The following is a 12,556-nucleotide window of genomic DNA, read 5'->3' on the forward strand; positions in this document are numbered from 1 at the left end:
TCAACTGGATAGACTTGGTATTACGAGAATAAGTGTACAGAAGCCACACCCCAGGACGTCTCGGGGCTGAGGGGGAGCCCGTGGCTGTGCCCCCTTTCCTGGGCTCTGCACGTATCTGTGCTTCAGAGGGGCGGGGGGTGTCCCCTTGACCCCAGCAGAGCTGCCAGGCCCCACAGCTGCACGGCCAACCCCTCTTCCACAGGCCCAGGAGCCTGAGGCACCCAGAGGGCAACGGTGGGGCCGACGATGCAGAGGCAACGGTGTCCTGGTGAGATCAGCGCCGCGGAATTAGTCAGACGGGATCACCCTGAGGATCCTGCACTCACAGCCAGTGACTCATGCCCCGTCCAGCCTCACAGGCGGAGAAGCCAGCTGAGGCGGCACCATCTCACCTCGCCCCACAGCACACCTTTTAAGGAGAGGGTGCTCCAGGCAGCTCAGAGGCCTTTGCCAGCCCTCCTCCACACCTGCCCGGGGCGGGTACAGGGGCCAGACCCCCACCCGGGTTCAAATCCGGCATGGCACTTTTCAGACGTGACCTTGGGCAAGTCAATTTCCTGGAACCGGTGCCTTCACTTGTAACATGGAAATAATTCTTGCCTCGCAAGAGAAGAGGAACTAAATGAGGCAGCATGTATGCAAAGCGCTTGGCAGTGGGCACCTCTTAAGGAGCGGCAGAGGACAGCGGGAACGGCCGGGCTCGGGAATCAGGCGGCCCGGCTCTGAATTCTCGCCCCAACCCTTACTCGCTGGGCGTCTCTGAGTTACTCAACTCTGCATCAGTGCCTCTTCTATAACGTGAGCTGACGCTGCCTGCCTTGTCAGCCAGCGGTGAGATTAGGATCACACACTACCTTCTGTAAGGCGGCGGGGGAGGTGCGGGCGCAGGGCCAGCCCAGGTGCCTGTGGACTTCGTGTCTTGGACAACGTCCCCACCCTCCCTGAGTGGGTCTCCTGCGTGAACGGGAGCGATGATCAGTGCTTGCCTTGTGGGGCTGCCGGGGGGGCGGTGCTTAGAACAGGGCCTGGCACCCAGGAAGTGCCCTCTGCGCACTGGCTGTTCTTATTCATCTTACACACAGCTCTTGGCCTTTCTCCACGAATGCCAGTTGCTGGTTTACTTCCCTCCCACATGCCCGTGACAGATCCCAGGCCTGCGGCCTTCCAGAGGCCACAGGCCCTGCTTCTGAGCCAACTCCGCCCTCTGGTGCCAGTCACAGCAGCCTTCCCAAGGCTCAAAGACGCTGCGGTAACACAGGCAGTTCCAATAGGGACACCAAGGACACTGAGAAGAGTGCATACAGCACCCCAGGGCCAAAGGGAAGGGTGCCAGGATACCCCTGCCGCCTGGCACCCAGCGAGCGGGCATCTGAGCTGGGCAAGTGAGCCAAAGGGCAGCTTGGCCACATGAGGAAGAAGAGGGGTGGGCTTTCCCAGCTGGTAAGCCTGGTGTGCCTGACACCCTCCTCCACGGGCCAAGGCGGGGCTGGGAACAAGAAGGGGCAGAGAGCCTGGCCCTGAGGCCTTGGAGTTCCTGTGCGCACACACACAGGAAGGACAGCCCACCTCCCAATGGGCTGGGGTGGGGAGAGGGGCAGGCCAGGCTTCTGCAGGAGTGTGGGCCCGTCAGCAGAAGAGGCCCCCTGAGGATCAGTTATAAGAGCTCAGGCTGCAGAGGCAACCAGCTCTGGGTAGAAACCTGGGTTCTGTACCCTGACAGCCTCTGTGTCCTCATCTGCATAACGGGGACAACAGACACCCCTTTGCCTTACTTGTATGTAAAGGCGTCTTCAGAACGGTGGCCACCACTGAAACCGGTATAGTCACAGGAGGGGCTGGTCGAGGGCAAGAGGGTTGTGGGAGTCAGAGGAGAAAACAGGGGCAGAGCCTGGCAAGGGGCCACGGTGCTCCCAGGGCCCAGACAGAATGGAAGCCGTCGATAGTGCAAACCCTAGTTTTATTGGTCCAGTTCTTTCTGTGAAGTCTCCTGCTCGGAGAACCGAAGGGCCAGATGATGGTAAAGGAGGGTAGTGTCTCGAGCCTTTCAGAGGCAAGGGTTTGCAGGATGCCCCCAGCCCAACACACGTCCGCTGCCCCGGCGCCTGGGAGGAAAGAGGGAGGTGGCTCTTTGGGGGGTGGGGGTGGGGGTTGGACACGGTAAGCTAGTGCAGGGCCCAGGGTCTGTTCTTCACAGCGGGAGGTAGACGGGACCACATAAAGTTCTTTATTACAGACCTACAAAAAATGAGGGAATTATGTATATTACTCTCACTTGTTTGGGTTTTTTTCCTTCTTCTTCTTTGTACAAAACAGCAGCAGGAAAGGAAAATGCAGGAGGCAGATGAGCCAGGCACCGGGGTTCAGATCAGAAGGGAGCAGGGAGACCAAGCCGTTACTGCAGGCTGGCCCCGGGACTCTGTCCCTGCAACCTGGAAGCCTGGCGACCAGCCCTAGAGGGAGCAGACAGAGAATGGGTGGGGAGACGTCTGTCCCAGCTCGGCGGCGGCACTGCTCCTTGGGCAGCCACCCTGGCGGTCAGCCGGGTTGGGAGCACTTGAGGCTCCTGTGTTTGGAGGCCTGGTCTCCAAAGCACGGGCCCACGGGGGCCAGACAGAGGGAGGAGGCGGGAAGGGCCAGCACAGAAGGGCTGTGAGTGCTATCAGGGTCCCCACGGGAACACGGGGCCCAGGCGGGCAGGGGCAGTCAGGACGCTTCCCTGCTTGTCAACCAATCAGCTTCTTCAGGAAGGCCTCCAGCTGGTCCTCATCCTTGATGCCCACAAACTTGTCCACCACGTCTCCATTCTTGATGGCCAGCACAGTGGGCACAGCTGACACCTAGGTGGAGGGGACAAAGGAGGCCAAGTCACTCAGAGGTGAGCTCTTCTTGACCATTATTCCCAAGCTGTGGGGAGAGGGCTGGTGGTTCATGCAGGGCAGTGAATGCCCAAAGCCACGGGTGGGCCCCCTTGCCTTTGCGCAGGGGTACGGCAGGGCCTGCAGGGCCGCCCCTGGAGAAACTTTTCCACTGTGGGCTCCCAGCAGTACCCTTCCTCCCCCAACTGTGTGCCTGACTCACTGTCCCAGTGGTTTGGCTGGAATGACAGGAGAGATTAAAATAACCCGTGCAGCTGCAGGCCAGAGCTGTGGGCAGGGAGGAGCTGAGGGGCTAAGAGAACTGCCCCGAGGGGCGGCCTGGCACACGGGGACCAGGAGAATCGGAATCCTGGCCTTGCCACTCATTAGCTGGGCGCCTTGGCCGGGTCACGCCAACTTCAGAGCCTTGGCGCCCTCTTCTGTGAAATGGGGATGAGTTTCTATGGTGCAGGTCTAGGACAGGGATTAAAGATTTGGATATAAAGCTGAGTGGTCAGGAACTCAGGCTCTGGGGCCGGCTGAGCCAATCTCAGGCCATTCTGGGCGAGCCATTTCATCACTCTAAGTGTCAGTGTTCTCATTGGCAAACGGAGATACTACTGGGGCTTATATTAGCGGGCATAGGGGCTGAACGGGCTAATCTCTGCAAAGTCTCAGCACAGCGCCCTGCACTTGGCACGGTGCCCGGCACACAGTGGGCACTCAACAAATGAAGCCCACAGAGGGCACGTCACAAAAGGAAAACCCAGGGCCCCACGCAACCTCTTTCAGCTCCACGCCACGATGGTTAACAGGCTCCAGAAATTCAATGACTCGCACTGGGCAGTGTGGGAGGAGGGGCTCAGCCTTGTGAACCTAAATTTATTTATTAGGGCGGCTGGACATTCTTGGCCTGTGAAGCATTTTCTCAAGCTCCCCCAGAGGACCTGTACAGATCACGTGGTATGTAAATGAGGCCCAAGACCTGCTCTGGCATCGCGCGTACTGCTGCCTGGCCTCCCCACCTGGCACTGTCGGCATTTGAAAAAACTATATAAGCAGAACAAAATAAACGCAGACTTTTCTAACATACAAGTTAACTACAGAGTAACAACAGCGATTTCTACAAAGGTACCAGTTCTTCACGTGCCCCGAGTGCTGTCCTGCCCATGAGTCACCCTGGGAAGCCAGAGCTAAGATTTGGAACGTTCTGACTGTGCATGTCAGTTACAAAACAGAAGCGCGGGCCTGACCGGCCCAGTCTCAGTATGTGGCAGGCTGTGCACCTCTCTTCTAACGGGCTTTGGGGACAAACACAACAGGTAAGATGACAAGAGTCCCTGTCCCTGTTAGTGCCTTCAGGTGCCCTCAAGGGCTGTCCTGGGGCTGCTGTTGGCGGCAGCTGACATGCTTCCCAGAGGCAATGTGCAGGCAGACCCATCTGGTGGTGGGCTGACCACCACACGTGCCCCTGCTCATGGCGCCACCACTGGCTCCGTCCTTCGCGCCCCTGGCACGTGTGATAGCACGAAGTTCAAGGCCGAGCACATGGCTGCCCCGTCTGCAGGCCCAGAAGGGGTCTTTCCAGGATGCAGTCCCTGGAGGCGCCCCCGGGCCCGCACATGCAGTCTCCTGCGCCCTCTACTGGTCTGTGGAGGCAGCGGCCTCACTTCCGGCAGCTCTGAACTGAGGCCCAAGGCTCAGGCACGAACTGCTCCACTTCGCCCATGCTGGATCCCATGCTGTCCTGTGCTTCTTTAACTGAGGTAAAACTGTATCTCAATGTCTGAGCAGTGGTCTAATTGTTTTTACCGTTCTCCCTCTAAACAGGACGCTGTGCTCACTGAGGTAGCCTGGAGTAGACTCAGTTCTTCTCCAGAATTCTAGATGATTCCCTTTACAATCACATTTGTGTAAACTCACACGTGTGCTTACACACGCATAGACCATGCTGTAGTTGGGTGTATAGCAGACACACTGCAACTGTATTTTCATGACAACCAAAATCTAGTCATTACTGATCAAGGGAGTTCTTTGAGGTTTGAGCCTAGATATACAGACAGACAGACAGACAGACACACACACACACACAGAGTCGTGGGCCTGCAAGAAGCTGGATTTTCTAGGACACTTCAGGGATACCTGGGCTGTGACTGGACTTCCCTTACCCGCAAGGAGGAGGATGTGTCTTTGCTGACCCTGAGTCTGGTTCACAAATCTGGAAGGGCTGGTGCTTGTAAAGACTGCCTTAAATGGAAGTGCATAGGTCCCTGGCACATTCTTCTGGAAAGGCAATGTAAGTGTAAGGGGATCGCGGTGGAGCGAGAATTCAGCTCCCCTCTCAATTCTGGTGCCACTGAGGGAACCAAGAGGCCGGAGAAGAGATGAAAAGATGCACTAAGATGCGCTGAGCTCCTGCTCGTGAAGCCACCTGGAGGCTTCCATGCTTGGCTGAAGGCCCCGGGAACTCAGGAGACGTAGGGGTATGCGTGTGTGTCTTCCCACCCACCTGCAGCCTCCCAGCCCACACTGCCACTGAGCTTGGTGTCCCTGCCTGGTCTTCTCCCGTCTCACCCCAATTTCCTCCATTTGTGAAATGCAAAGGACCTCCCGAGGGACAGGCGGACAGGCACAGTGCTAGTTGTCACAGGAGACTGGTGACCTCCTCCTCAGCCAATTGCAGAACACAAAGGAAAAGGTCACTGTCACCCCGGCAGCTACATACTGGCGCTTCTTACGTGTCAGGGACAACCCGGAGCATTTGTGTGTGCTGGCTCATCAACTCCTGCCTCAACGTGGGCTCATTTTACAGATGAGAAGACTGGGGCTCAAAGGCTGAGTGACTAAGCGATAGGGCTGGAATTTGAAACAAGATCTGTGTGACGCTGCTGTCGTGACATCAAACTACATTATACCTCGGCCCAAGAGCAAGGGATTGGAGATAAAAACATTGAGTCGCAGCAGGGCAGGGAGGGATGTGTGGGGAAGCATTAAAAGGATTTCATGCTTCAAATGAGAAAGGCCAAATGCTTTGTAGAAGCTTTTGGATACAGGAGGGTTCTTGGAAAAACCATTACTGAAAGAAGCGAATCCAACTAGATAACATCCTGGAGAAGGCAAAACTACGGAGATAGTAAAAAGATCAGTGGTTGCCAGGAGTTCAGGCGGAGAAGGGAGGAAAAGGTCAATCAGAGAGGATTTTAGGATGGTGAAACTCTTCTATGTGAGACGGTAACGGTGGATACGTGTCATTATCCACTTGTCCAAACCCACTCGCTGACGGCACCTCCCCTAGAAGGCCGGCCCAGAGCTTCAGGGCTTTTGCTCCTCGATGTTGGGTCCTGGACTCCCAGCAGTGGCATCACCTGGAAGCTTGTTAGAAATGCAGAATCTTGGACCCTTCTCGGACCCACTGTATCATAATCTGCTTTTTAACAATATCCCAGGTCATACTCATGTTTGAAAGTGCTGATTTAGAAAACTTTCAAACTAAGGGAATATGGTAATGACGGAAGTACTGTGCATTCCAGCTATGTGTTATTTCAATAATACTGAAATACTATTCAATGAACTGTCTATGAGGATATATGGACCATTAAAAATTCAAATAAAAAATTCAAATGAGGTACCCCAAATATTGACAGTGGTTTGTTTCTAGGCTAAGATTATTGCTACTTGGTTGTTTTTATAATGTTGTTTAAAGGGCATTCTCTGTAAGATGAGAAATAAAAGGATGAAACTCCAAGTGTAAGGCGAGCAGCAGAAGCCCCAGAAGAAAGCATGAAGGTCCGCAGCCCGATCGCTCTCTCCCCAGGGTCTGAACGACTGGGGGGCACCCAGCAGAGGACCTGAGGCGACGGGGAGCAGAGAGAGAGCTCTTCACTCCGCCAAGCCAAGCGGTGCAGAGTGGCGGGGGGCACCCCAAGGCCCCGGGCCACTTTCCCTTCCCTCTCCTTTGGGAGATGGTGAAATTCTAGGGTGGACAGTTGACTGAAGCATAGAGTGTGGAGGGAGGGGAAGAGGAACCTGTGTGAGGAGGAAGACTCACCCTGAGGGTGTGTGCTGGGCTTGGGGGTGGCAGGAGAGCTTGGGAAGAATTATATTCCCTGAATAACTTAAAGCAGTTTCTCCAAGTCCATCCACCATTCGGAAAAGGCCTTCAGGCTTTGGAGGAAGCTGTCCCAGGAGGTACTATGGATCTCTTAGCTGAAACTTCTTCCTCAGACTCTCTTCAAAACAACAGGTGTGAAGGAAGGAAGGAAGGAAGGAAGGAAAGGGGTCGGGGAGGGGTCAGGAAGAATCCCCACTGGAGCTTCCTAAACCCTGCAATGACATCAGCCCAGGACCTGGCAAAACCAGGAGGCCGGGTCCAGGGGACGTGGGCCCAGCAGCCTTGAGGAATTTCTATATGACGCCGTACTATGTGGACAGTGGACGGAGGGAGAAGACCCTACAAGAGGACCTCTCCCCCACCTCACACTTCCCAGGCTTAACCACAGGGCTTCAGGGCCTGGCCGTACATCACCTGGCATGCAGGCTCCCTGGAATGCAGGTGGGGTGGTCTTGGGGATTCTCACCACCCGTGTGGCCACAGCTGGAGGAACTGGGTTATTCTTTTTTGTATCCTTACAGCTACTACAGTTGCTGGGACACGGTCGGTGCTCAGGATGTGTTGGCCTAAGTTCCACTGCCTGAGGCTGAAGCTGAAGCTCAGGAGGGAGGGAGCCTGGAGCCTGCCCATCACCCTGGGGTGCCCAGGACTCCAGCCCTAAGCTCACACCAGAAGACCACAGCCTCACTCCCACAGCTGCCGTGGGTCTCTGGGGGAGGGAGGGGCAAGCAGTGAAAGCTAGGGGCCCCTAAATGGTCAGACAAGTACCCCCTTGACTGGGCAATCAGTGGGAGAGCTTTTGAAAACAAAAACAAAAAAAGTACAATTCATTGCTTCCCTCGAGCCCTTGTGAGTGGTCCCCGGTCACCCAGTGCCATGGACAGTCTTACTTTGGTAATACCCCCCAACCAGCTGCAGTCGTCGGCTGTGGCTCCGCCTGCCCAGCATCTTTTCCCTTTGCCTCTGGTCAGCGCAGCAGGCTTTTCCTTTGAGTGACCACCCCCAGCCCCAGCTCCGAGGGCAGCCAGCCTATTCTCACCCCCGCCCCCATCCCTTTCCTGCCACAGGGACTGGCTGGAGGATGGGCATCTCTACTTTGCCTGGTCTAGAGAGAGTCGAACCGGGACTTCCAAACTCTGAGAAAGAGAGATGCCACCTCTTTCCGTCACTTATTACCAGGGAGGGATGAGGGTTCACTCTGGCCAGATCTAGACGTTTCAAGAGAACCAGAAATCTGGATGTTCCCGTAAAATCTTCTGAGTTTTAAATGACAGCATCTGATTCAGCATTTAAAAAAAAAAAACAAAAACACTTCGAGGGCCAGACCAAGCAAGCTAGTGAGCCAGATGTGGCCCACAGGCCACCAGGGGCGACCCTGGCTCCGGAATAATGCCATCCAGGCCCCTTCCAATTGGGCGGCAGTCGGCCTTCCCAGCTGGCTGTCCTCTCACCGCTTGCTCGGCCCTTCACCGTGGCCATCCAGCCACAAGGGACCGCTCCCCTTTCTCCAACTACAAAGTGGCCTCCGAGGCCCAGAGGACGCTCCGCATCCCACGCATCTCCTGCCCCTCTTCCTCTGGCAAGCCCTGCTCCAGGCACACAGGCCCTGATGTTCTGTGCGCAAACGCGTGAGACCCTGACCTCAGGGCCTTTGCAAAGGATGTCTGCTCCACTGGATCGCTCTTCCGAAGAGCGGCATGGTTCGGTCCTTACTCCCTCCAGGTCTTTGCTCAGCTGTCAGCTTCTCAGTGAGGCCTTCCCTAGCCCACCCTTTGAAAAAGGAAACCCTCCCCAGCCCTGTGCCCGGCACTCCCACCCCCCCTTCCTGATTTCTTTTTCTCCACAGCACTTATTATCTAAAGCAGGGATCAGTGGCCCACAGGCCGAACCTGCTGCCCGCTGCCTGTTTTCGTAAATGAAGTTTTACCCGCACACGGCCACGCCCATTTGTTTAGATACTTTCTATGGCTGTTCTCGTGCTGCAAGACAGGTGAGTATTGCAACAGAGTCCAATGCCCTGCAAAGCCTCAAACATGTACCACCTGTCCTTTAGAGAACAAGTCTGTGGATGCCCATTCTAAAATACTAGCATGTAGGCTCCGCAAAGGCAGGGATTCTGCCAGCTGTGTTCACTGCCACATCCTCACCACCAAGTAACAGCCCTGGCCTTGAAGGGACTCTGAACACGTGTCTGCTGATGGAATGCACAAACCAGTCAGGCACAGGACAGCTCATGTCTCTGTGCTTGCTGTGCTCTCGGCCCTGCCTTCTCCGTGCATCCTTCACGGCTCTGCTCAGAGGGTCCCGCTACCGTGACACATTCCCCACCCCCTTTACTCCCCCACCCCAACCCCGGGGACAAGGAGCTCATCTGAGTTGTGCCAGAGTCATGTACGCCTGGCACGCCGTAGGGCTCACAGATGGATGAATCCATGAATGAGGGAGGGCATCAACTTCCCAAGATTCCGAGAAAAACCTGGTGTTAGGGGTCACACATCCCACTGCCTAAAGGTGGTGAAGAGAGACAGGAGGCTCAGAGGACCAAGGGAGTCACATCTGAAGTGCTCTGAACCCCTGAGATCTCTAGAAAGAATCAAGACACCCCCTTACTGACTTCCTGGTGGCCCCCAAGACGTCTCCAGCTATCCCGTGGACCCAAGCATCCCCACACCAGTTGCCCTGCGGCCATCCCCTGCTGAAACATACCTCATACTCTATGGCGAGGTCTGTGTGGTCGTCAATATCCACCTTGGCCATCACCACCTTTCCATGCTGCTTGGCCACCACCTTCTCTAACCTTGGCCCCAGGATCTTGCAGGGACCACACCACCTCGGAAGGGGAAGGAGAAGCATCCCATCACAAAAGCGCTCACCAATCAATCTACGGTTTCCCAGGATCTTCCCTTGACCCACATCTTTCCGAGGGACTGTCTGGCCTCATCACCTCTGCTTACTGTGTTTGTATATTAACCTGTAATGCTGACATGCCAGGTAACTCCAGGAGACTCTGCAACTGGGGAATTTTTACAGGTCCTGGATTTCTAAACCACGGGCCTCATCCTAAGACTCTCAGAAAGGTTATTTCACGTATTTCACTGTATCTAAAAGAAATCCCCTGTCATATAGATGAACACGGGATTTGAAGTTAAAAGGTTCAGGTTCAAAGACAGGCTCCTGCCAACCAGCTGACTGTTCTGAAGCTTCAGTTTCCTCATTTGAAAGCGAGACTCTGGATCTAGAAGCTACGACGAGAAATCAATTAAGGCAATGTGGATAAATATGCTTTGTAAGCTGCAGTTACTTCAAACACCTCACCAACTCGGAACTAAGGGAACGGAAACCAGTAGCTAGGGAGTATCTACGACTGCCAGCCACTGTGCCAGGACCTTCTCAGCTTTTACTACACAGAACCCTCAACCCTGCAAAGGAAGAGAAAACGTCTTCCTAAGAAACTGAGGCCCAAACAAGTTACGAGACTTGTGCAAGGTCTGGGACTGCATCCAAGGTTGTGTTCCAAGTGTCTTCTTTTAGCCCCAGGTTACTCTGTGATCCCCCAGGCCCCGTTTCAACTGCCGTCACTGCACTAACACAGGTGTTGCCCTCTAGATGGTAAGCCTAGACTGTCACCTCTGAGTACGTGCCACTAAGGACACTGCCTGGCACTGAATGAACAAACTCACCCCCTGCTTCCTTTTTGGGGAAGAAGATAAGGCATCACCCCACTTTTCATCCATTTTAGAAGCCTTCTCCGGTATGCTCATCAGACCAGGAGGGCAGGACAGCTCTGCCTTTCACGAACCCCCGACTGGTGACTCCTATTTTATTCTCAGCCTTTAAACCCTCTGCATTCAGAGATTTTAATGAACTCACAACACCTAAAAACCCAGTCTGCAAGACCTTATCTCCTAACAAAGTGAAGAGAGGGAGGCAGAAGGACACCACATGGCCCGCCCAAGGCAACACAGTGAGTCAGAGAAAGAATGGGAAAGAAAGCAAAAGAATTTGTCAGTGGTTTGGTTTGCGCAAAAGGCCTTCCAACTTCTAACTCTGGCTTCTTTCAGGATGCCCCATTCTGAGGGGTTTGTCCAGTAGTTTTGGAGTCAGGCGTCTAGCCAGGCCTCAAAGGTCCGGAAATGAATAAGGCCAGGCCAACAATCAGAAGGCCACAGACATTTAAATATCCCTAAAACAAACTCACATAGCACTGGAAAGAAACTCCTGCCCATCCCCTGCATGCCTGGGCACCACTGCGGTGGCACTGATAACTTTTTGCCAGCCCTTCCCAGGTTAGGTGGCAAGATGTTAAAATAAAATCAACTCTCTAACGGGCCAGGAACTGGTATACACCAGAAGTCAGATGATGCTGGAGGCATATTTTTCCTGCTTTGGTCCAAGCTGAAGATGACCGGGGCCATTCGGGCAGTGAGAAACACAACCTAAGTGTTTCGCAGCACCAATCACAGTGAGTTCTGAAGACTGTTTACTAGTTTGTCTCCTGCCAAACTATACTTAATCTTTGAGAGAAGGGATTGGGTTTCATCAATCTTTGGAATGAGTCTACGTATGAGAAGAATCAAATGTAGTACTGAGACACAGCAGGCTCTCAATAAACAAATAGCTGAACAAGTGATACCCCAGTCTTCTGCCAACTCCCGGGACTCACTGTGCGTGGAAATCCACAACCACTGGTGTCTCACTGTTGACAACTCGGTCTTGAAAGTCTGGTCCATCCTGGATGTTAAAGGTCGTTGTACAGACTCTGGTGGTGTATATTGACCGGGCTTGGCTGGGTGTTACTGTCAGGTTATTGGGACTGCGCTGTGGGGTCTGCAGGGCCCTGGACGCACGGGGCGCCCACCGACTCTGAGAGGGCTCCCTGCAGATTACGGAGGCCAGGAACCTCCTCAGGAGAAGCCGCTGAGCCATCTGTGAGGGGAAGAGACAGGAAGAGTACGGGCAGTCAATACACCATTAAAAGAGATGTATATGGGAAACTCCGAGGCTCAGGTAAATCGTGACATGTCCAAAATAACCCAATTATTAAATGAGAATCAACGTTGGAACCCACGGCGGTCTGAGAAGTCCTTACTCTATCGATTACTTTTTTTCAAAGTGTTTTAATGGGAAATTTAGGACAAAGGGGGTGGCTGTCAAAGGATCAGGAAAGAGGAAACGCAACAATTCAAGGAGGAACGAAGAGGCACGGGGTAGGAGGGGGGAACTAAAAAAGGAGGAACGTGTGTGTGGAAGGAACTGGACGCCACCAGGGACCCCGGCTCCCCGGATAGCAAGTTCCCCCAGCCCAAGGTCTCTGTCCGCTCGGCCGCCGGCCCGCACAGGAGCGCGCCAGCAGAGTGCCTCAGCCGCCCTGACACCACCTCGCGCCACCCCCACGGGCCTCCTACCTCCCTGCAGCGAGAGCGGAGGCATGCACAGCGCGGCCCTCCCCACCGGTCAAGGGCACTCCTGTTGTCACTTCCTCAGGGGCGGGCCTTAAGCGTCACTTCCGGGGACAGGCTACCTAGAGCAAGCCTTTCTGCAACGTGACGGGAGGCGGGGGCGAAGCCTCAGTTAGGAATCGGAAGAGAAG

At 54.6% G+C, this 12,556-nt stretch overlaps 1 protein-coding gene across 1 annotated transcript; it reads right to left on the reverse strand.

Moving 5' to 3' along the window:
* Nucleotides 1-1,940: 1,940 nt before the first annotated feature.
* On the reverse strand, nucleotides 1,941-12,524 carry TXN2 (thioredoxin 2). The gene is made up of 4 exons (XM_024761631.1): nucleotides 12,372-12,524; nucleotides 11,630-11,892; nucleotides 9,673-9,796; nucleotides 1,941-2,837 (listed from the first exon to the last, which is right to left on the reverse strand). The coding sequence occupies exons 2-4, from the start codon at nucleotides 11,890-11,892 to the stop codon at nucleotides 2,724-2,726; spliced, it is 501 nt and encodes a 166-aa protein (XP_024617399.1). The 5' UTR covers nucleotides 12,372-12,524; the 3' UTR covers nucleotides 1,941-2,723.
* Nucleotides 12,525-12,556: the final 32 nt, after the last annotated feature.

This window comes from Neophocaena asiaeorientalis, unplaced genomic scaffold (genome assembly GCF_003031525.2).
Source record: "Neophocaena asiaeorientalis asiaeorientalis breed wild unplaced genomic scaffold, Neophocaena_asiaeorientalis_V1.1 scaffold473, whole genome shotgun sequence".
Classification (NCBI taxonomy): Eukaryota; Metazoa; Chordata; class Mammalia; order Artiodactyla; family Phocoenidae; genus Neophocaena; species Neophocaena asiaeorientalis.

Excerpts from the sequence above, each read along its gene's own strand:
- TXN2 (XM_024761631.1), bottom strand. The coding sequence starts at position 11,892 with ATGGCTCAGCGGCTTCTCCTGAGGAGGTTCCTGGCCTCCGTAATCTGC. Across the intron at positions 9,797-11,629 it reads GTTGTGGATTTCCACGCACA|GTGGTGTGGTCCCTGCAAGA; the intron begins GTGAGTCCCGGG and ends TCCCCTTCCGAG. Across the intron at positions 2,838-9,672 it reads ACCTCGCCATAGAGTATGAG|GTGTCAGCTGTGCCCACTGT; the intron begins GTATGTTTCAGC and ends CCCTCCACCTAG.